The sequence below is a fragment of the Apodemus sylvaticus genome, chromosome 5, assembly GCF_947179515.1.
Source record: "Apodemus sylvaticus chromosome 5, mApoSyl1.1, whole genome shotgun sequence".
NCBI classification, from domain to species: domain Eukaryota; kingdom Metazoa; phylum Chordata; class Mammalia; order Rodentia; family Muridae; genus Apodemus; species Apodemus sylvaticus.
In genome coordinates, this window is record NC_067476.1 from 154,504,455 (window position 1) to 154,528,961 (window position 24,507).

A 24,507-nucleotide genomic window follows, 5' to 3' on the forward strand; every position below is an offset into this window, starting at 1 on the left:
ACCTAGCGGCAGGTCTCGGAACTACAGATTCTTCTAGATCGGTTTTTCACAAACTGCATGGATTGCTTTGAAACCCTGAGATCCTTGGGCGACAAATTCCACGTGCTCAAACTAGAATGACAAACATTTCCATCTTTCTTTTCCTTTTATTCTTTTTATCAGTTCCGTTAGCGACAAAAATCCGGGGCAGAAATGATAGCCAAATCTCACAGCCAGGTTGAAGAGTTAACAGCGATTTGCTAGAGATTTGTGGTTTTTTTTTGTTTTTGACAAGATCTCTTGTAGCATAGGCTAGCCCCAACTCCTTATGTAGCTGAAGGTGACTGTAAACTCCTATTTACACTCTCCTAAGTGCTGAGATTACAGGTATACATCACTGTACCCCGACCTTTTTTTTTTTTTACTTCCAACGCAAACATCTTTTTAAAATTACTTTGACCATTCTGTGTTATGTCTGTGTGGCAGATGTGTGCAGTGCCCACAGATCCCCAGGCCTGGAGTTACATGGCGGAGAGGCATCATATGCATGCTGAGGGTCAAACCTCAGGCCTCTGCAAGGGCAGTGCTGAGAGCTAAGCCATCATTCTGACCCTGTAAATATTTGTCTAATTTCTTTTAATTACATCCCAGTGTTTATAACTATTGTTTATTTACTAATTGGTTAATTTGGTGTGTGTGTGTGTGTGTGTGTGTGTAGCTCAGAGGACAACTTGTGGGAGCCAGTCTCTCTTTTTACCATGTGGGTCCTGAGGACTGAACTCACATTAACAAGAAGTGAGCGTTTCCACCCACTGAGCCATCTCTCTACCCCTAAATATTTTGATTGTTTTCTTTGCTTTTTTTTTTTTTTTTTTTTTGAGATCGGCTTAATTGTGTAGACCTGGCTGTCCTCCCAGAGATCTTCCTGCCTCTGCCTCCCAAGCGCTGGGACTGAAGGTGTACGCTACCACCGCCTAGCCTTAAATGTATATGTATTTCTGGCTGGTCCTTAAATGCACTTACTTTCTTTCTTTCTTTCTTTCTTTCTTTCTTTCTTTCTTTCTTTCTTTCTTTCTTTCTTTTTTCTTTTTTCTTTTTTTTTTTGTTTATTGGATTTGGTTTTTTTTTGAGACAGGGTTTCTCTATATAGCCCTGGCTGTCCTGGAACTCACCCTGTAGACCAGGCTGGCCTCGAACTCAGAAATCCGCCTGCCTCTGCCTCCCAAGTGCTGGGATTACAGGTGTGTGCCACCACACCTGGCTCTTTCTCTCTCTCTCTCTTTCTTTCTTTCTTCCTTTCTTTCTTTCTTTCTTTCTTTCTTTCTTTCTTTCTTTCTTTCTTTCTTTCTTTCTTTCTTTCTTTCTTTCTTTCTTTCTTTCCTCCTCCTCCTTCTTCCTCTCTCTCTCTCTCTCTCTCTTCAAGACAGGGCTTCTCTGGAACTCACTCTGTAGACCAGGTTGGCCTGTAACTCAGAAATCCGCCTGCCTCTGCCTCCCGAGTCCTGGGATCAAAGGCGCCACCACTGTCTGGTCTTAAATGCATTTCTTAAAGAAATGGTGAAAGTTCTTCAGTAGCCAGTAACTGCGCCCTCCGCCCCCAGCGTCCCACTGAAGGGTTTAGGGAACGTTGCTGGCTCATTTAAACCACAGAGCTACTTAACTTTCAGTTAAAATGATTGATGGCCTGGCATCTGGCTGACCGGCAGCTGAAACCCAGCACTACTAACATTAAGTTGTATAATTGTCACAAGCAGATAGAAAACAAATTGAATATTTCACGAAGATGACACACCTAGCACGCATTTAAACCGTTAGGAGAGACACCTTTACGGCATCTAAAGATGTCACTAATACAACTGAGTTCAACCAGGTAAGCCGAAACGGACTTTGATGGCGTTGTGTGAGATTAGGTACCACTATGTAGCCATGTGACTTATATTTTGTCTCTCTTTTTTTTTTTTGAACCAAGTTCATGTCCTCTGATGAAAGACCAAATAAGAAAGTTTAAAGACAGCTGGGCGGTGGTGGCTGGTGGTGGCACACGCCTGTAATCCCAGCACTCTGTAGGGCCATGTAGCCTGTCCCATGGCTGAGCTCAGTTACATCCCTGGCACCTGTGACTTGGGTTAGGCGCCAACATGCTGGTTGTGAATACGTGCAAACAGAGGCTTCGCTGGACTTCCACATTGGACTTGCTTGCTTGTTCCTCTGTGGTGACCATGATGAAGCCAAGCCTGGGCCAGCCACAGCCCCGGAGGAGGATCAGAAACAGATGGAGCACAGCCTGGTCACCCCAGCCGAGACCAGCACACAGCTGCCAAACTCACGATCCAGCCGCTCCCTGGCAGCCGTAGGCAGACCGCCCAGCCTTCTTACAAGTGTGGCTAGTCTGAGCCAACATCAATAGCAACTCCTGCTGACCTGAGGCACATAATACCTGCTATAACACACCATCCAGACATGGTTGTTACGAGGCACCGCTGTATCATTAGCTTACTGATACACAAGTCAAAAGAAGCACTATTGTAACCCGAGCCTCCGACTCTGCCAGCTTTGCTGTGTGTGACTGTGTTTTGCAGAGTGAGTACTCAGCCCAGGGTTTCTCACATGCACTAAGTGTCACCACAGAGCCACATCCTCAGCCCTTGCTGTGTGTTTTGCCATCAAAGTGCACTAGAAAGTGCCAAGGCATTGAAAGAACAGAAAATACAGCCTAACTCCAGCCTTCTAAGGAGCCCCAAACACTTCATATTCCAGAGCCCGCTCTTTATGCTCTTTGTTAGAAACTAGGTAAAAGGTCACATTCCAGAGCCCGCCCTTTGTTTAGAGCATAGCAAAACTATATACTAATAGCTAGCAAAAAGGCCTTGAATAGGTGATCCTGGCCCCACAAGGTAACTGGAAATGAGCTAAGCTTATCTTGCTTCTGTAAACTGCTTACGCCTTTACCTATCCAGGAGTTCATGCAGCTATAGACTCCAAGAAAATAGGAAACTAATTGGTCCACTGAGCGTGGGCTCCCGATAATTTAAACTGATTGGCCTAAAAACTATGGAGTGGTACAAATCGATTGGCTCGCATTTCGAGGGCTCTCCATGCTAAGAAATGATTGGTTTGTGATTCGTGGGCTTTGTTGTAAACTTATAAAAGCTGTCCCAATTCTGCACTCGGGGTCCACAGTCCTCTAACCCTGCGCGGTGTATGGCTGTGGAACCCAGAATTCTGGAATAAAGAAATCCTCATGCTATTGCATCAAGACTGTTTCTCGCGAGTGATTTGGGTGTCACCTCCTGAGGCATGGGGTGCTGGGGTGCCCTCGGTTTTTGGGGGTCTTACAGCATCATCTAAAAATTACCGACTGACCTGACAGACTGTAATGCTGACTACAGTCTCTCAACTCCACACTTTCACAGTTACATAAAAACACACGGAAATCTATCAACTTGACAACGGCTCCATCGTTACCGTAGGTCAGCGCGGTAGGGAAGGGAATTGACAGTCATCTTGGCTCCTTTAAAACTGTTTTTTTGAGGCCACGCTGGCCTCGCGCTGTGTGCAGACAAGGATGGCCCTGAACTCCTGATCCTCCTGCCTTTGCCTCTTGATTATGGAGGTAACAGGCTCCTGCCACCACACAAGCCTGGGGACTGAAGTCGGGGTTTCACACAGGCTATTTCACCAATGGAGCCACATCCCCAACCCCGAGAATTAAAAATGGTAACAACGATGACAGGGATTTTTAAAAATGTGGTTTTCAGAGACGGGGTTTCCTTACAGGTTGGCCTCGAACTCGATTATGTGGCTTCCACCTCTCAAGGGCTGACATTACAGGTTGCCCACCACTGGTTTATGTGGTAGTGGGGCTTTGTACTGCCAAGGCATGAATTAAAAATAATAATTTATAAAAGGTCTTCTTTTAAAAACAGGGACCAGGTACTCGTATAACCCAGCTCGGCCTAAAGCTCCGGATCCTCCTGCCTCCACCTCTCCAGGGTTGTGATTACAGGGCGTGTGCCTGGAAAGTGGAGCTGAGGATGCAGCCCTATGCATGCTGGGTAAGTGCTCTCTCTACCCACCAGGCCCCCGCCCCACCTCCTCCCGCTCTGCCCCCTGGCAGGCAGGTGCCCGTGGGAGGCCCGCGCAGCGCTGCTTACCCGTGTGCGAGCGCAGGTGCACGGTGAGCTGGCTGGAGTTGCGGCTGGCGTAGGGACAGATCTGGCACTTGAAGGGTCGCTCGTCCGAGTGGATGCGCAGGTGCTTGTTGAGGCTGCTGCTGTCGGCCGCCGCGTAGTCGCACGTCTTGCACTTGTAGGGCTTGACACCCGTGTGGCAGCGCATGTGCGTCTTCAGCTTGTCCTTCCGGCTGAAGCACTTCTCGCACACCTCACACTTGTGGGGTTTGTCACCTTTGGGTGCACGCGCGAGCCGCGGCGGGGAGACAAGATTGAAAGGTTAACATCTGCCGCCCAACACCTCTAAGAGGACTAACCTGCAGGCCCCGGCCTTGTTTAAGAGACCTCACAGGCACAGGGCACGGTGGGATACGCTGCATATTGGAATTTGCAAGCTTTCCCCCCCCCTAAGATGAGTACGAATTCCTTATTAATTAAAAGTGCACCGCAACTAAATAAACAAAAATATTGTGTTGTTTCCAGATGGATCCTGTAGCCCAGGCTGGCCTCCAATTTGTTATGTAATCCAGGCTGGCCTGAACCTCCCTGCCTTCAGGTCCTGAGTGCTGGTATTCCAGGCGAGGCTCACTACCCCAGGCTTTAAAATAAAGCAGCCTTTCCGCTCACCTCCTGGTGCGGATGTTATTTCTGTCCTGATACTCCATGTTCCCTAAACCTCAGAGGGTCTGGCATAAATGTGCTGTCCACCTCTCTCAGCTTCTATCATATTATTAATTTTGGCTATCAATCCCACCCCCCCCCGCCCCCCCCTCCGTTTTCAGAAAGGCTCTCACCATGTAGACCAGGCTGGCCCAAACTCACAGAGACTTGCCTCCCTCTGCTTCCCAAGTGCTGGGATTAAATGTGTGCACCCACCATACCTGACAGTTTCTTTTTTTTCTTTTCTTTTCTTTTTTTCGAGATAGGGTTTCTCTGTGTAGCCCTGGCTGTCCTGTAGACCAGGCTGGCCTCGAACTCAGAAATCCGCCTGCTTCTGCCTCCCAGAGTGCTGGGATTACAGGCGTGCGCCACCACTGCTGGGCACCTGACAGTTTCTTAACTGCCTATTTTGATATTTAAATCTTTCCCATACTAAAGTACTATTTTATGCTACACACACACACACACACACACACACACACACAATGACACACACACTCACATACACACATACATACACTCACATACACACACACATATACACATACACACATACATACACTCACATACACACACTCACACTCACACACATTCTCTCTCTCTCTGTCACACACACACACACACACACACACACACACACACACACACACACACTGAAGGACATTAATGTAACAGGAAACAGCCATCTTTTCTAGTCATTCCCTTTTCGCAGCCCTGAGCCCCAGTGGCCTGCCTTCCTCAGCTGCCTGACCCCTCTGCGCAGTTATGTGACGGACACACAGCAATCCTGCCTAGGTGCTGTCTAGGTGTCTTTGGTACAGCAGCTTGGTCTAACACATCAACCATAGCAAGGGCTATGACCTGTAGCGTCCCTATTTATTGAGTGTGTGTGTGTGTGTGTGAGTGAGTGAGAGAGAGAGAAAAAGGAAGAGGGAGAGGGAGGAGGAGGGGAGAAAAAGGGGGAGGGGAAGAGAGAGAGGGAGGGGGGTCTGTGTGTGGGCTTGTGCACGTCAGGGCATGTATGGAGGTCAGAGGGCAACTTGCAGAAGTTGGTTCTTTCTCCTCACCAGTGTGGATCTTGGAATCGAACTCATGTCTTCAGGCTTGTCAGGAAGTCGCACTAAGCCATCTCACCAGCCCCGTGGGGTAGGTGTGTGTGTTTGTTGTGAGGGAATGAGCTAGGGCCTTGGGATTGCTAGACAAGTGTTCTACGACTGGGCCACCTCTTTTTAATTAATTAACTTTGGTATATGGGTTTATTTTTCTTTTAATACAAAAAACTCTGCCAGTTAATGTCTTTATTTTTTTGAGACAGAGTCCCAGGTTAGCTTTGAATTTGCTAAGAAGCCAAAAATGACTCTGAACACTTATCAGGCTAGAGATGTACCGCCCGAACCACGCCTCCTAGCCACACCCCCTAGCCACACCCCTAGCCCCTCACGTTGATTTAGACACTTCACTCTTCCAAGGTCCTGAGGATTGTTTTGTTTCATTTTCTTTTCTTTTCTTTCTTTTTCTTTTCTTTTTTAAGACTTATTTATTTATTTAATTTATGTGAGCACACTGTAGCTGTCTTCAGACACACGAGAAGAGAGCATCAGATCTTATTACAGATGGTTGTGAGCCACCATGTGGTTGTTGGTTGCCGGGAATTGAACTCAGGACCTTTGGAAGAGCCCTTGTTTCATATTCTTTAAAAAGCTGGCTAGTGGGCTGGAGAGATGGTTTAGAGGTTAAGAGCACTGGCTGCTCTTCCAGAGGTCCTGAGTTCAATTCCCAACACCCACATAACTGTAATGAGATCTGGTGTCCTCTTCTGGCCTGCAGGCATATATGCAGGCAGAATGCCACCTATAATCAACCAATCAATATTAAAATAAAATAAGTCTGGGACTAGGATCAGAACTCTGTTTTTCCAGCAGGTTTTGCGCCACTCCCTGTTAACTTGGTTTTCTACAGTTATTTTCCACATATTTTCCACATCATTAAACAGCAAGGCTGAGTGATTTTACTTGATGAATGAGCCGTAAAACACTGGATCAGTTTCCCAGCTGACCAGTAAAAAGAAGGAAGCAGAGAGAGACAGACAACGGCACAGAGACATGCAACCTTGCGATGCAACCTTGCTCGCAAGGGTTAACGGCGCCTGCCATCATATCCAGTGATCCGAATCCAATTCCTGGGACCCACACATGGCGGGAAAGAACAGACCATGATGGCTGACTCCGATCGTCACAAGGATATCCCCTTCACAGGGGGATACAGTGGTGTGCATGTGAGCATGTGTGGATGCACATAAACACATGCAAAATAAAGTTTAAAATAAGGAAAATAGGGGACTGGAGAGATGGCTCAGTGGTTAAGAGCACTCACTCACTACCATTCTGAAGGTCCTGAATTCAAATCCCAGCAACCCGCTCACACCATCTGTAATGAGATCTGATGCCCTCTTCTGGTGTGTCTGAGGACAGCAACAGTGTACTCACATACATAAAATAAAAAATATTTTTTAAAAAAAGAATATATCCACAGACAGATTTCTGAGTTCAAGACAAGCCTGGTCCACAGAGTGAGTTCCAGGACAGCCAGGGCTACACAGAGAAACCCTGTCACAAAACTCCAAACCAAACCAAAAACACCAACAACAAAACCCAAGAACACATAATTTTGTTGAGCTGGGATATAGCTCAGTGGGCAGAGCACATTTATGGTCCTGACCCTCAACATTGCAAACATAAAATCATTTTACTGATATAGCCGGACGGTGGTGGCGTACGCCTGTAATCCCAGCACTCTGGGAGGTAGAGGCAGGCAGATTTCTGAGTTTGAGGCCAGCCTGGTCTACAGAGTGAGCTCTGGGACAGCCAGGGCTATACAGAGAAACCCTGTCTTGAAAAACCCAAATCCAAAAAACACAAAAAACAAAAAAATCATTTTACTGAAATGGTTAGCAGTCAGGTTACAAATTCCCGGACAGGCCATCTCTCGGCTCTGTCAGCTGCCTGGCGCTCCCTGTGCCCACGGACTGCCATTTGCACCAACTGGTGTTCCCTGGTGGGTGCTGTAGTGGCTCTGTGGGCAGGAACCTCATGTACCCTCCCTAATTGGCCAGTCAGGGTACCCTCAGGCCAGCCGTGCAGCAATGACTTCAGAAGATGTACAAAATAAATCTAAGGTGGTTGTGCCGTGTGCATTCTCTGGTTTGATCCCCAGCACTGAAAAAGTTCTCTCTCTCTTAGTGTGATTTGCAGACACAGACGCTTACCTCACCTCCAGCATGGAGGCCATCTGTATCTGATGCTAATGAATAACGTATAGCAGATCAGTTCTCACAGGGCAGTTCCCTGTCCCCTGGCTGAGCGCTTACTTACTCACTGCTGGACTTTAGATATGTTTCTGCCCGAATCCCAGGTACAAGCGGTATCTTAATTTACTTTGTACCCACGTTCCTTTGCTCTCTGTGAGGCTTGGGCCTTGTTGCATGTCTGGCATCGCTAGGTCCCCAGCTCCTCACAGGCTGGGTGTTCAGGGCACCCTAGCTAATGACCGCCTGTCACTCACCAGTGTGGATCTTCAAGTGTCGCTCCATGTCCTTCATGCCGTAGGCGGTCTTGAACTGGCAACCTGAAAAAGCCCAGGGAAGGTGACGTTCAGAGGAGAACGGCAGACTTCCTTCATTGTGTGGAGACTGCTAGCAACATGGGAAAGACACGATGCCCTGTGCCTGACACACAACACTGCTTTGGCATAGCCTCAAAAAACACAGGAAGCCAGCAGAGGGATGCACGGACTCACACTTTACGACACGGCCTGTAGGCTTAGAAAGATGCTTGCGTGAGAGAACGAGACAGACAAACACTTGACTCTCCTGTTTACGGGAGACTAGCGACTCTGGAGAAGCAGGGTACTGAGGGCTGGGCATGGGGTAGCAGCTAGAGCACTGGCCACTCCTCCAGAGGACCCAGGTTCAGTTGCCAGCACTCACACAGAGGCTCACCACCACCTGTAATTCGAATGCCAGGGGATCTGATGCCCTCTTCTGACTGGTGGGCGCCAGACACACTCGAGGCACAGACTGTGTGTAGGCAAAGCATTCATAAATCTCAAGAAAAACCACAGAATTTTCAAAGACTCTGTGCATGCTGGCTTTGATTCCATCACTTGGAGGCTGAGGCAGGACAATCGTGAGTTTGAAGCCCACCAAAGCTCTATAGTGAATTCCGGGTCTGCTAGATCTACGCTGCCGGGCCTCAGTGTCCCGATCGTTAAAACAAACCCTAAGAAGAACCCCTTTCTGCACACGTGATGCATGTAGCCCCTTTACCTGGATAGCAGCAGCCGAGTCTCTTCTGAGCAGGTGGTGCTGTGGCCTTTTTGGTGCGTGACTTGGTGGGGAGAGAGATCACGGTGGCTGCCTGGTTGTCAGTGCTTTCCGTGGGCAGGTACGTTTGGTAGCCATGCTCAAAGACGAACTCTGGAGCTGAAACTAAAGAGTGCAGGGCTTATGAATTTCCATAGGATGACAGACATAATTCACTCTAGCCAATGGGGTACAAGAGAACTCTGTGGCAAAACCTTCCTTTCTCATTCGAAAATCAAGTGCCTGAGGTGGAGAGGTGGCAAGATGGTTAAGAGTACTGGCCGTGTGTGTGTGTGTGTGTGTGTGTGTGTGTGTGCGCGCGCGCGCGCGCGCGCGCCATGCAGAGGCCAGAGGCCATCGCTAAGAGTTGGAATATGCTGGGGTCTAACCTGTCCCCGTGGCTTAGCAGCAAGTACTCTTAAGTGTCGAGCCATCTCTGAAGCCCTGGCTTCAGATCTCTTGGCAGTAAATGTCCTTAACACTGATCCCATGTAGACATTGCTAACGGTAGGCGGATGCACAAGGCACTTTCCTAAGGGTCTTAGACTTCTCTCAAAACTCTCCCGAGTGTGGCACCCCCCCCAGTCTCACTGCAATTTGGAGGTAAAAGTAAACATGAACCAAAATATCAAGTAAGATATCATAAAAAAATAAGGTAGAAGTAGTCTTGAATTATTTGCATATATATAATTACACATAACATATAATTATATATTATACATTTAATATTTATCTATGTATCATGCCAATATATTACATACATTATACATAATTATATAATAGATAATTATGTAATATGTATTTATTGTATATACACACACACACATATTTGTGCTCACTTTGTAAACTATGTTCTTGGTTTAGGGCTTGTCTCCTTTACTAAGAGCGCTTGCCCATGGGAGGCCGAGTTCTATGTTCATCAGAACAGGCAAGGTGGAGAGGCCAGCCCGGTGACAGTCTTGAGAGCCAACACTGCCTGCTTCAAGCCTCGGACGTAAGCAGGCAGCAACCACCTTCCCTGTCTTTTAAATCAACCCAGACCTGCTATCCCTACTTAGCGCTGCTCTGCCAGAGAAATCTGCGCCACAGGTCATTTCCCTCCAGAACCACAGACCCAGCTAAATAAGATGCACAGTAGACACCCAGTTTATAAGAGCTGGCATAATACTTTACCCCAAAAGCCACCCAGGTCATCGAAAATGAAGCCTAAGAGACTGTCACAGTAAGGAGGGAATCTAATACGAATAGGTCATGTCCCAAACCCTCATTATTAAAGATTTATTTATATTATATGCATATGAGTGTTTTGCCCGAATGTGGGTCTGCCTGGGCATCGTGTGTGTGCCTCGTACTCTTGTGGGTCAGAAGAAAGCATTGGATCCCCTGGGATGGGAATTACAGATAGCTGTGAACCACCATGTGGGTGCTGGAACTTGAACTCTGGTCCTCTGTAAGGGCAGCAAGGGCTCTTAACCACTGAGCCATCTCTCCAGCTGTGGTTTTAACCTGTGGTTTCCTCTTCCTCCTCAGGAAGGTTTTCTTGAAGGGCAGCTGCTCTGGCTTGACTTTTTTTTTTTTCAAATCACATCAAAGTCCCCGCCCTCACCTCCGGTGCCCAGAACATCCCATGCTGGCTTCCTCATGGGGAAACATCGATTCCATGTGGAGTGCATGTGAACCCCTTTAAAAATAATCATGAGAGGGGTTGGAGAGATGGCCCCGTGGTTAAGAGCACCGGCTGTTCTTGTGGAGGACCTGGGTGTGGTTCTCATCAACCATGACGCAGCTCACCACCATTCGTAACTCCAGAGGTGTACGCACGGTGTGCACTCACACAGGCACACATACGTGCCCAGAAACAAATGAAAAACAAGTAAAGACTGTGCACGCAGGAATCAGCTACCACCATGCACCTGTACAGAGAATATCCTAGGTATTGTATGGTTGCACCGCCTATCCACTAAAAAGCCTGTGGCCTATGGCTTAGGCAGGAAAGAGAAGTGGGACATCTGAGAGGAGAAAGAATTGTGGGGGAGAGAAGGCAGGAGGGTCACTTCTGAAAAGAGGTGACGAGAGACCCATGGTACCTGAACGCAGGCCATGTGGCAGAATGTAGTTAAAATAATTGGGTTAGTTTGGTTATGATCTAGTCAGGATAGAGCCTAGCTATATGGCCAAGGTATCTGTAAATATATTTTGAGTCTGAGTCTTAGTTCTGGGAGCATGGGGCTGGGAGGAGGACCCAGGTTTAACAACAGCACGCATCTCTTCAGACTCTTCCTCTATCACACTGTAAAAAAATTTTACTTAATGTTATGAATACACCGTAGCTGTACTAATTCAGAAACACCACAAGAGGGCATCAGATCCCATTACAGATGGTTGTGAGCCACCATGTGCGTTCTGGGAATTGAACTCAGGACCTCTGGAATTGCAGCCAGTGCTCTTAACCACTGAGCCATCTCTCCAGCCCTCTATCACACTCTTTTTTTTTTTTTTTTTGAGACAGGGTTTCTCTGTATAGCCCTGGCTGTCCTGGAACTCACTCTGTAGACCAGGCTGGCCTGGAACTCAGAAATCAGCCTGCCTCTGCCTCCCAGAGTGCTGGGATTACAGGCGTGCGCCACCACCGCCTGGCTCTCTATCACACTTCTTAAGCACACACTCTGATCTCTGGCTCGCCCAGGTGTGCCCACCTGCACCTTTCTAGCATCCTCAGGACTGTCACTGATTCACATCGAATGACACCTGAGTTCCGACGGCTTTTGGCAAGTGAGCTATTCCAGCCTCCACTTTTCTCAACGGAAAGAATGTCCTGAGAGGTCGCTCACAGGCGTAGTGTGTTCAGGGCCCGGTCCCAGCTGGAACCTCCGGACTCATGACCGGCAGATTCTCAGCCTGAATGCCAGACCTACTAAATCAGACATCTGCGGGTGCCCCCACGGATGTGGGTTCTAAAAAGCATCCTAAATGACAGCTCCTGGGTATGAGAGGCACTGCTTGGAACAGCCAGTCAGGTATACACCGTGACTTCTGCGTCAGCTCCCGCCTCCAGGTTCCTGTCCTGACTTCCTTCTACAATGTGGAAGTGTAAGCCAAAATAAACCTTTCCCTCTCTAAGTTGCGTTGGTCATGGTGTTTCGTCACAGAATTAGTAACCCTAAGATAAACTGGTACTACGATAGTGGAGTATTGCTGTTACAGACTGGACCATGCTTTGGGGAGGACTGTGGATGGACTTTGGCTAGGAAAGCCATTGGTGTTGACAGCTCAGTGAGCTGTTCCTGGAGGATAAGGATGTTCAGAGAAGTGATGATGATGGAGGCCTGGCTTGTGACGTCTCAGAAGGAAGCAAAGACCCTCGCAGGCCATTTGCATGAAGAATCTGTGGTTCTGGTCAGCTGGGGTGAAGAATCAGCTGTGATCAACAAGAGACCAGACGCACCAAAGTGAAACCTTTGCTTTGCCGGGACAAGGGATGTTGGTCGGCTAGAGCTGAGACGTTAGTGGTGATTCACAAGAGGCCAGCATCACTGAGGTAAAATCTTCCGGAATGTGTGTCTCGAGAGGCAGCACACAGACGCTGTACTCCAGACAGGGCCAAGGTTGTGCTTTGTGCTGGCAGTCGGACATGGTAGTATAAGAGTCACCAGATGGTTCTTGTTTGAAGGTAAAAAGGGCTCCTGGAGATCAGCTGAGGCTTGGCACTGTCTGGCAGGGAGAGGGTATTGGTGAAAGTGCTGCCCAGTGGCAGCAAGGAGTCCAGCAGTTTTGAAGATGCCGGTGCCACGGAATACCACCAAGACCAGCAGCAGCAGTGGAGTGGAGCCAGTCGGAGCCAAAGACAGGCTGTGTGTGCTGCAGAGGGCGGAGCTGGAGAAGCAACCGAAACCCCTCCGAGGAGTCAGACCGTGAGTGAATCCCAGACTATAGAACACTGACTAACTGGCACTGTTGGGAGTCTGGCTTTGCTTTGTTCAGACTGTGACATGCACTGCCTCTTCCCTCTTAAAGTATTTAACTTAACTTTGATTTTTACAGGAGCCCGCAGCTGAAAGAAGTTACCTTTTAAAAGCTATTTGAATTTTTTTTAAAAGATTTATTTATTTTATGTAAGTACATTGTAGCTGTTTTCAGACACACCAGAAGAGGGCATCAGATTTCATTAAGGATGGTTGTGAGCCACCATGTGGTCGCTGGGATTTGAACTCAGGACCTTCAGAAGAGCAGTCAGTGCTTTTAACCACTGAGCCATCTCTCCAGCCCTCTATTTGAAATTTTTAAAGAAATTGGTTATTTTGTTTTAATTTTTTAAAAGATTTATTTATTTATTATATGTGTGTCCACTGTAGCTGTCTTCAGACGCTCCAGAAGAGGGCGACAGATCTCATTACAGATGGCTGTGAGCTACCATGTAGTTGCTAGGATTTGAACTCAGGACCATCGGAAAAGCAGTCAGTGCTCTTAACCGCTGAACCACCTCCCCAGTCCCAAAGTTGGTTATTTTAAAGAGACTGGACAGAACATTTATCATGTCTGAATTCATAAGGACTACAGGATTTTTCAAGTCATTTGTGCTTTATATTGTGATATTAATATTAGCATGTCATCTTGGGGATACATGGTAAATGCAAGGTTCTAACTGAAATGTGCCGAGCTTGTCAAGCTAAGGGGTCGGTGGTACTGGCAAGTTTTATGTCAACTTGACACAAGCTGGAGTCAGAAGAAGGATCCTCAACTGAGAAGATGTTTCCAGAAGACTGGGTTGTAGGCAAGACTGCTGGGCATTTCCCTAATGAAAGAATTATGTGAGGGGCCCAGCTCACCCTAGGTTCTAGAACAGTGGCTCTCAACCTTCCTAACGCTGCAGTCCTGTAATACAGTCCCTCGTGTTGCGGTGACCACCCCCCCCCACACACACACCATAAAATTATTTTCATTGCTACTTCATAACTGTAATTTTGCTAGCTGTGAATAGCAATGTAAATATGCGTTTTCTGGAGGTCTCAGGTGATCCCTGGGAAGGTTGTTCAGTCCTCAAAGGGCTTGCGATCTATAGGTTGAGAATTAATCGCTGTTTTAAACAAAAGCAGACTGAGCAAGGCGTGAGGAGCACGTCAATAAGCAGCATTCCTCCATGGCCTCTGCCCCAGGTTCCTGTTCTGACTTCCTTTGATGGTCAACAGTGATGTGCAAGTGTAAGCCAATAAACCCTTTCCCCTCCAAGTTGCTTTGGCAGCAATAGTGACCCTGACTCTGACACACTCACCTCAGTTTCCCCTCCAGTCAATGGGATCACCTCTGTGTCTACCTCATAAAGTTACAAAGCTGAAGGAGGAAACGTAGTGGCTCTGGGTTGACCAGTACTCCAGCTACTAAAGTTGGCCTGATCTGGACTTGAAATCCCCTGCACACTGAACTCTTGACCTTCATGTCTGGGATCAAAAGGGGGCCATGATGCCTGTTTGTGGGATGGAGGTTTTCTCTGAGATACGGGACTCAAACCAGGTCAGTGGGGCTTGAAAAAATGTGACCTTTCATGTTCGGTTTCACAGCTGTCCTAACTGGGAGGCTGCGGTGGTAGAGAAGCCCCCAGAGTGGGGGGTAGGTTAGGGTAGTGCCTGTCCGACCTCTACAGGTCAGCTCATTTGATGTCTATAACCCTCTTGAAAGGCAAGTGTGGGCCTCCTGACTCAGGCTTCCAGTGGGCTTCTAGCTGCCTCCTATCCTGACCGCATCCCTCTCAGGAGCATCCCAGTGGGAGACATGGCGATATCCTAGCTACGACCCCCAGACCCCATCTTGGAATATCTTCTCTCTCTTTCCAAAGGCCACTCTTTCATTTTCTATGGCCACTGCTGCTCTGAACGTCAAGGTGGGTGAGTGGGTGACACCCTGCAGGGGCAGCCAGGCCCCAGCTGGGGTCATTGTAGTGATAGTGCTAGTCACCTGGGATCACTGAGTCGCCCTGAGGCAGAGAGTGAGCAATGAGGGGTAAATAAACCCTCACCTCCCCAATCTCAGTTTCTTTCTTCGTTACATTTATGTTTGTATGCGTGTGCTACAGCACATATGGAGAGGTCAGAGGTCAGCTTGTGGGAATTTTTTTTCTCCTTATACCATGTGAGTCCTCCACAGGATGGAATTCAGGATATTAGGTTTTACCTACGGGGCCATTTTGCTGGCTCTGGCCTCAGTTTCTTCGTCTGGGAAATAGGCCTTTTCCTCCCTGTTTCTGGGTTGGGGGACATGTTGTAAGAATTGTGAGAGTTAGAGAGGCCTGGCTCCATCAAGGGTGGTATCAGGCGTGGGAGCCATCAGGTCTTGAGGCCTTGGGCCAAGTGAGTGACTTTCCAATCTGCTAGAGACTTGGTTCCCCTGGGGAGCTTATCATACTCACATTGGAATCTCTGCCTCAGAAATCCTGATTTCTTCCTAGGTGCTGCTTGGGTGCTGGTGTCAAATAAGTCCCCCAAGGACTGTGATCTACAAGTGGGTATTGGAACTGACAGTTACTGGTTGTGTGTGTGGGTGTGTGTGTGGGTGGGTGGGTGGCGGTCAGTGCAGAGTCCAGAGATTGGGGCAGAGACAGTTAAGTCACTTAGACACCTGAGGTACTTAGCACATGACAGACTCTGCACCTTGAACAATGGCCCCGGCAGCCATTCCTGCCCAAGAGGACTATCACAGAATTCCTGTGGCAGCCCAGGCATGAAGAGGTCTGGCTGTGGCCAGAGCCATCCATTGTGGTGGGATGTGATTCTTGGCTTAGGGTCTATTTCTGGGGCTTAGATTGTTGTCTGTACCATTCCTGAACTGAGTACCAAGAGGACCCAGGGTTGTTCGAACCCACGGGGTACCTGTAGGCTGAGAGCAGGTGAAGAGGGGCCTGCTATTTGGTTGTGGGGTCAGCTTCCCACGGATGGGACATTTAAGCTGTTTGGATCCAGAAAGTAAAAATTCTCCTGTCAAAGGCCACTGTCACTGACGCCGCTGGGTGTGCAGAGTCTAAGACTGAGATGTTCATCTTTGGGGCAGACATGGGTGGACCTGGACTCTGCTTCTCCAATGATCATTTCACCAGGGGAAATGACCTGGCCTGAAGGGGCACCTGTGTGTGTGTGTGTGTGTGTGTGTGAGTGTGTGTGTGTGTGTGTGTGTAGAAAATGCTCTTTGAGAAAATGCCTCCAAGCTAAGATGAGGAAGCTCAGATATAAGCATAAGAATCAATTTGAGCTTCAGGCAGAGGAATACTTCCTTCCAGGGCTCTAGGTTGCTAAGAAATGGGGTTCACTGGAGAAAATGCAAGGAATTCACCCTGCTACAGGGTCGACAGAGGGCATGCGCGTGCTAGAGAAGCCAGAGCCAGTGTGTGTAGATGTCACTGGTCAACAGGTGGCGTCAGGCAGGAAAAGCTGGAAAAGGCATTTCCAGCAGAGGGAGCAGCAGATACACAAAGGCACAGATGTCCGAGTCCCAAAGGCCTCGGGCAGTCACAGCTCTGTGCTTCCATGTGGCAGAGATCCTCACAATTCAGTTTTTCAATTCTTAATGGGACTTTGCGTTTTGAGGTCAGGAGGTCAAAATCTCTTCAGGGAGAGGCCCTTGAGGAGAAGGGACAAAGCACTCGTCCAGAGCAGCCCTGGATCCGTGGGGTCTTCCTGGACCTATCTCTTCCCACAGGCAGTTTCCCCTTATCTAGTTGAAATACAAACAAGTCACAGCAGGTCTCAGGAAGCCACCTCCTAGGTGACTTCTTGTCTCTCTGTTTTTTCTTGATCACTTCCTTGAAGATTTATTTCCATGTACTGAAAACTTTCTGGACACATATGTTGGAGGCGTTAAAAATACTTGTGAAATTCTGCTATTGCCAGAGACTGTTCTATGTGCATGTGTGTGTGGGTTGAGTATAATTTGTGTGCCATGTTGGTGCATGTGTATGTGGGCTTTAAGTATGTGTGCCATGTTCTCGAAATGCCTTTGGGAAGCCAGAGGAAAGGCACTGGATCCCCTGGACCATGGTTGTGAGCCACCATGTGGGTGCTGGAACTTGAACTCGGCCTCTGCAAGAGCAGCCAGTGCTTTTGGGCAGTTGAGATGGCTTGGCTGATAAACCTGAGTTCAAACCCCAAGACTCCCACGGTGGAGAGAACCAACTCTAAGGTTGTCCTCTTGCCTCTGCCTCTGTGATAGGGCATGTATGGTGGGGCACAGACTGGGCAGACCCTGAGAACAGCCGCTTTCTGCATGGTTTTTCCACTTTACCACAGTCCCTGCTATGCCCTAATAAAACCCCCATAGGCTTTCATTGATTTTGCTTCCTGTCCTGGAAGCTTTTATTAACACTGTTCCATGTGCACACACCTGTCCTGATGTGCACACACCTGTCCTGTCACACGAACATCAGGTCCCTTTTCTGAGGCCCAGATGCTTGAGGCGTGTCAGACATAGTTTACCCACCTCTCTCCTGATGGCTACATATAAAACCTTGACTTTCTGCACCGTATAAGCTGTAATGAACAGCTTTCATTTGCTGTCAGGTTTTACAGGATACTTAGAAACAGACCCACTAAAGGGATTTAAGGATAGTTTATCGATTCATTCCTTCACATTTATTCATGTGTGTGTGTGTGCATGTGCGACACTCGATAGTGCATGTACGTATGGGGGAGGTCACAGGACACCCCTTGGGACTGGGTTCTTGCCAAGATCAAACGTAGGTCATCAGGCTTGCTGGCAGGCACCTCTGAGCCTAGTATTCCAGTAAATTTTAAAGATTTAAAATTTAAGAATTAAGGGCTGGAGGGATGGCTCAGCGGTTAAGAGCACCAGCTGCTCTTCCAGAGGTCCTGAGTTCAAATCCCAGCAACCACATGGTAGCTCACAACCATCCATAATGGGATCTGACGCCCTCTTCTCTCGTGTCTGGAGACAGCTACAGCGTGCTCATATAAGTAAGATAAATAAATAAATCTTTTTTTAAAAATTAAGAATTAAAATTTTAAAAATATCACAAAATGTTCCAGGGCACAGGAGTTTTTTATATACAGAACACTAGTTTTAATCCACCTTGCTCTCATCTGGTGGGGACTGCCCCCACCCCATGTGCTCAGCACACCCTTGTAAGTCATCTGCTATCTTTTATTGAGTCTTCCACTTGCTTCTTTTCTGCTACTTTTGTTGGTTCTTAGATGTTCTTTATATAGGAAGGATTCTTATATTCGTGAGTTGCAGACTTTTTCTTTCTTTTTCTTTTTTCTTTTTTGTTTTTTTTTTGAGATAGGGTTTTTCTGTATAGTCCTGGCTGTCCTGGAACTCACTCTGTAGACCAGGCTGGCCTCAGAAATCTGCCTCTGCCTCCCAAGTGCTGGGATTGAAGGCATGCGCCACCACCGCCCGGCTCAGACTTTTTCTTAATATGCTTATCTTTAGACTTTGTTTTTCTGCAGAGAAAGTAACCTCAATTGCAGTCTTGACTATTCCTTTTCTCTGGGAGGGCAGGTCCAATGAAGAAGTATTGTACCATTCAATTCCCACAGCACCCACCACGCTGGAGATCTGAACGTTTATAAAGATGCTGTCTGTTCACTCTACGCAGGTTATATATGTGTCAAGTGTGTGTAGGTGTATGTAGATGTGTGTGAATAACACACACCCTGGAACATAAAAGAGTTATTTTACTTTTATTTATGCGTACCTGTGTGTATGCACACGTGTGTGCAGATGCCCTCAGAGGCTGGGAGAGGGAATTGGATCCCCAGTAGCTGAGTTACAGGCATCTGTAAGCAGCCCATAGTGGGTCTAGCATCTAGCACTCCTAACCAGTGAGGCATCCAGCCCCAGACCCCAAACTCTTGATGGTTTCATTCTGTACATTTTTTCGTTAATTAATCCCCCCCCCCCAGGCTGGCCCTGAATTCACTAAGTAGCCAGAGATGACCTTGAACTCGAGATCCTCCTGCCTTCACCTCTGAACACTGGGATCACAGGCCTATGCCCGCCCCCCCCCCCCTTCCCAGACTGTCTATATTCAACTTTTTGAAGCCTCTATAACTTATGTTGACAAACTGCATGGAGAGAGGAGGGCGTTTGTTTAAGGGGGGCAGACAGATGTTCATTTACAGATTTAAAAAAAAATCAAGATGAGATAAAACCCAAAATCCACACAATGTTTTTTTGTTTTGTCACACACTGATGCCAACACAGGGCTCACATGCACACCCCACCCCAGACATCTGCGAGGACCTGCTTCTCAGCATCCTGAGGTTTGGATTAGAAACCTGGCCTTTGTTTCATTTAAACATGTGACATATCTCACTACTCACATGATCTGAGCTAGCAGCTTCCAGACCTGGTCTGGCAGCTGTTTCTCCGGCACCTGTTTCCCAGAGGTGCTGGTTAAAAATAATGAGTCCTAGCCATCTGGAGGCAAAGGCAGAGGCAGAGACAGGCAGATCTCTGAGTTCAAGGCCAGCCTGGGCTACATGGAAAAACACTGTCCCAACATCCTCAATAATAATGATGAATCAGTGACCAAGAGTCCCAAAGCAGGCAAGCCTCCTAACGGACCCTGAAGAGGTGGGGGTTGTAGTCACCCTCCTCTCTCCATCCCCCCTCCCCGCCCTGTACCTGTGATAGTCTGAGTCTCTGAACTGATGGTTGTTGTGGTGGTCTGGGCGGCAGGTACTGTCTCCTCTGCTACAAACTGGACCGTGCTGGGAGCTGTCACGGGCGTGGTGGTCAGCTGACAGCCGCTCTGTTTGTGGGCCACAAAGGCATCGAGATTGCTGAACTGCTGCTTACAGAGGCCACAAATGTGGATGTCTGGTGTCAGCTCTACCAGCACTGTGGTGCCTCCTGGGACTTCACGGGACAAAGGAAAAGTTACAGATTAATTCCAAACAGACCAGCTTCATGGCAGGGGCATACCTGGCCAATGGATGACCCACATCACCCCCTCTTCAAACACAACATTAAGTCCACAGCACCGGAAGACACATGGTATGGGCTGGGGACAGGGGTTCAGAGTTCAGAGGACACTCAGGCAAGTTTGGGGAGCCAGTGGCTGTCATATCTGCAAGCTGACTCAAGTGTTTGCTTGTCCAAGGCTTTTCAAACTTCTGGGGCTCCAGGCAGCAGACCTGGATTCCAGGCCTGGGATTCCGGGCCCCACCCTCAGAGACCTGCAGGGGATGGACCCAGCAGCTGGCCGGTCCATACGTGGGGGGAACAAAGGCACTAGAGATACCACTAGCTTATATGATGTCAGGAAAATAATAGAATTCCAAACTCAGAGCAAGCCAACCAGCCAGGTCTTTCATGCCTACATCATCCCCTACCCTGAGTGCCGGGATGGCTTTGCAAACCTGCCCGCGAGCCCCTCAGGGTTGCTCCAACCTGAGCCACTGAGGCAGAAGTTTCCCTACCAGTCAGCCTGGGTCACCCCACTTTCTCCTTCTCTCTGCTGTGCCCCAAACTCCACCCGGCGGGCAGGGGAGGCGGTGACAGTCTGTACCGCGTGGTCTCTCTTGCTCGTGCCTCTCCGGGAGGGTACTGCACGAGTTCAAGGCGGCTCCCAGCCTGGCACGCCGGCGGAGCTGACGGGGGCGTGGGTGCAAGGTGCGCCGTCACCCCGATCCCGGCCCCGGGCCTGCTGGATTGTCTGGGCCAGGCTCCTGCACTTACTTTGGACCGATCCGGAAAAAGTGTCTCCTTCTCCGCTTGCGTTCATGGCCTCAGACCTTGGGGCCACGCTCGCGGCTCGCTCTAGCTTATGCAAAGACTTTTCCTTTGCATTTTTCCCACACCAGCCAGTCTTCTCCCAACTCTACGAGGCGGGGACGGATGTACAACCAGCGCCACTTCCGCTATCTAGAGGGCGCTGGCCTCCAGCACCCAGCTGGGCTTCCAGGCTGTGCTCTCCCGGGGAACCGGGAAGGTTCCTGGGCATGAAGTCCTGAGCGACCGGGATCCTTCCACCCTATCCCGGGCATGCCAGGGACTTTGTGGTTGCCTTGCATCTTTGCACCTTGCTTTCTGGGAGACCCTCATTCCTCCACGGATGCCAAGAGGATGCGCTGCAGACCCGGGAGAGTGGAGCCCCAATTCGGGGTGCTATGGCCAATCTAGCAGCAGCAACACCGGGGCGGGGCCTCTGCCCTGCTGCCGGGTTGAGCCCGTGAGGTGGCTCAGCCGGAGTAGGGAGATCATACGTCACCAAGCCTGATTTCTTGCCAGCTCACTTGGTGGAAACAGACTCACGCATCTGCATATACAATAAATAAGTTAATTAATTAGTGACAGAGTGGGTAGGAGAAGACATTGGAGCTCCGCTTCGTGGGGCTTGTTTGAACTGGTTGGGGATGGTGAACTGGAAAGAAGGCTCAGTGGTTAAGAGCACGTGCTCTTTCATAAAGGAGTTCTGGTCCCAGTGTCCATATCAGGTGGCTCACAATTATTTGCAACTCCTCCAGAGGATTTTGCACTGAAGAACTGACCTTGAGTTTACCCAGAAGGTTACACTAACCCTTACTTATTTCCTGTTATGATGTAAGCTACAAAGTCACTCTGAGGGTCAGACATCACTCACTCTGAGCGGTGTATTGGGGGAGGGGCCTAGATTGGCTGCCTCTGGGAAGGGTGGAGGAGAGCAAGGATGGAGGGAAAAAAAGAAGAACCGCCCCTGGGGGGGGGGGCAGGTGGCGCATGCGCAGGGAAGGAATTTAGTTCAACTTGGCGCCTACTGATGATGTAACCGGCTGTCGCAGGGTCCCTGGGGCAGGTGGTGGGAAATGTCTGATTACGAACATTCCTCCCTTTTGTTCAATAGAAAAGAGGGAGAACTAGAAAGGGGTGATGTCGAGTGCAGTGCTCCTTGGACTATTTCCTGCTGTCCGGGGTGGTCGCATGTTCGGGGCATTGATGATCGTGGACTTCAGGGCACTCTCGATAGCAGGTTGAGACTCAGGCTCTGTGGCTAGCGGTCCGTAGTCCCGTAACAGTAAATTAGTTGTTTGATCAGAGATTTTTAAAAAAATTTGTCATCGGAAAAAGTCCAGAGGAGAAGAAATTGATAAAAGAGGGTACGATTCGTAAGAGTAGAATAAAGGGGAAAATATTCACTTCCATATGGACTTTTCAAAAGTCCAGGGGTTGGAGGCATTGAATTGTACCTCACTTTGTTTTTCCTTTGGAGGTCTGTTTGAAGTTGTTGAATTTTGGTTTTGACTGTACTAATTGAGTGACATAGAAGCAGCATTCCAAGGCAAAGGACACCTTTTTCAGCTGTCAGAAGATCTCGTCTCCATCAGAGCAGTCTGGGGGTAACACCACAGCCAGGAAGTCAGTTTGTCCTTGAAGAGTGAGTTTAGTTTGGGCTACCTGTTGGGGGGTCCTGGATAATCTGGGAGAAAATTGATGTTACACGATCAGGGAAGTGCCCCGTGCCTCCATCCCAGTGGCGATGCCCGCAGCTATGTCTGAGAAGCCAGGAGGGGCAGGATTTGAACTGTACTTGTATCATGTCGGGCAGCTATTGAGTCCACAACCGGAATTAGTAGGGGTTCTTTTCTGTGTATCACCCCCAACTTGGGTAAGAGAAATATTAGCATGAAAACTCCTGACCAACTAGGTTGATAGACCTGAGTACCACAAAGAATCAAGGTGATAGGAATGGGAGGGCATTGGGGCTGAGATGAAGCATCAAGGTTATGGTTTTGTTGCAGTCTAGGGAATGTGTCCCAGATGCTTTAAGACAGTTTGTCCCGCCAAAGAAGGTGATATGATAAAATGGAGTCAGGGTGACACCAGGCTCAGTGTAGTTGGTGAATGGGGAGGGAGTATTATTTGACAGGGTCACTGTCACCAAAGAAGTTATAAGAGGCAGTTGTGAGCTAGTCCCAGGAAGAACGTACAGGCAGCCATCTCCAAAGCTGCCACATTGGGTGACATTAAGGAGACAGTAGGCGAGGTCAGAGTCTGAAGCAGGAGACAGGTTTCAAAGATTTCAAACACACCTCGGAGGAGTGTTTAATTACCTCTTCTACTTCACTTATCTCCAGGGGTTGGGTAATCAATCGGGATATATTTTCTCTGATATTAATTGTGCTCACCGAGTGTCTGGGGTTGAGTTGGTAGAGTTTACCAGCGATGCACATTACCTTCCTGGGATTCTCTGGATCCCGGATGTAGAGGCCCCATCTTGTAGATGGCAGAGGGAATCAGGAAGAGGTTGTTTGTATGACGAAATAGTACGGGTAGCCTCCATGTCTGTCTGGCCACTCTTTACAATAACTTTTTTGCCTGATCATAGAGGGAGCAGAAAAAAAGTCATTAAAATAAAGGAGAAGGTGAGTATGGGGGTGATGGGAATTTTAATTGGCTTCTGACAGCCTGCTGTGGAACAATTTTTTGACCCGATTTAGAGGGACTTTGTTATAAGCGAGGGTGTCTTGGACCTGAAATGAGCTTAGAGATCATTTCGAGTGCTCAGCCCCCAATTTGGCCCCCCAACTAGTGTTATTTTTTTTTTCTGAGACAGGGTTTCTCTGTATAACCCTGGCTGTCCTGGAACTCACTCTGTAGACCAGGCTGGCCTCAAACTCAGAAATTCACCTGCCTCTGCCTCCTAGAGTGCTGGGATTACAGGCATGCGCTACCACTACCCGGTCCAACTAGTGTTATTATTTTGGGAGATTGTGGAACCCTGAAAAATTAGGCCTAGCTGGAAAAGATAGGCCACTGGGGGTAGACCTCTCTGATGTTACCATATAGCCCAAGCTCTCATAATCAGTGCCCTGGAGAGAGCTCCACAGAGCTGGCCCGCCTTCCCTACCTAAAGCTAGAAGCAGTCCATCTCCTCAAGTTGCTTCTGTGTGGCGTTCTGTCACAGCAGTGAGAAAATCAGCAACCAGAATAACCGAGGCAGCAAGCCTTTGTTCTGTGGAAGCACATTTCCCTTCTTGTAAACAGAGCAAAGCTGCGGGCTGGAGAGATGGCTCAGTGGTAAAGAGTACTGACTGCTCTTCTGAAGACCCTGAGTTCAAATCCCAGCAACCACATGTGGCTCACAACCATCTGTAATGAGATCTGACTCCCTCTTCTAGGGTGTCTGAAGACAGCTACAGTGTACTTACATAGAATAAATAAATCTTAAAAATAAATAAAATAAAACTTGGAAGTTAAATGTATTCTTAAAAAAAGAAAAGAAAAAGAAAAACAGGGGACATTTAAAAGCAGCAGCCATATTTTTAACTTCTGAGGCATGTCAACCTGGGTTTTGACGCTAAATCCCTCTTATGGGCTCCTTGGGCACCAGACACGCATGAGGTACACAGA

General features: G+C 48.4%; 1 protein-coding gene across 2 annotated transcripts in view; it reads right to left on the reverse strand.

The window, feature by feature from the left end:
• Zfp64 (ZFP64 zinc finger protein) overlaps positions 1 to 21,295 on the reverse strand; it is a 57,386-nt gene extending 36,091 nt beyond the window's left edge. Inside the window, exons 1-5 of one of the 2 annotated variants that reach the window (XM_052184399.1) lie at positions 20,857 to 21,295; positions 19,801 to 20,034; positions 9,136 to 9,297; positions 8,373 to 8,435; positions 4,134 to 4,385 (exon numbers count right to left, since the gene is read on the reverse strand). In XM_052184399.1, coding sequence (XP_052040359.1) covers positions 4,134 to 4,385; positions 8,373 to 8,435; positions 9,136 to 9,297; positions 19,801 to 20,034; positions 20,857 to 20,902 — 757 coding nt within the window. In that variant the 5' untranslated portion in view covers positions 20,903 to 21,295. The remainder of the gene's footprint in view (positions 1 to 4,133; positions 4,386 to 8,372; positions 8,436 to 9,135; positions 9,298 to 19,800; positions 20,035 to 20,856) is intronic. The other variant, XM_052184398.1, reaches the window with a different exon arrangement.
• Positions 21,296 to 24,507: the final 3,212 nt, after the last annotated feature.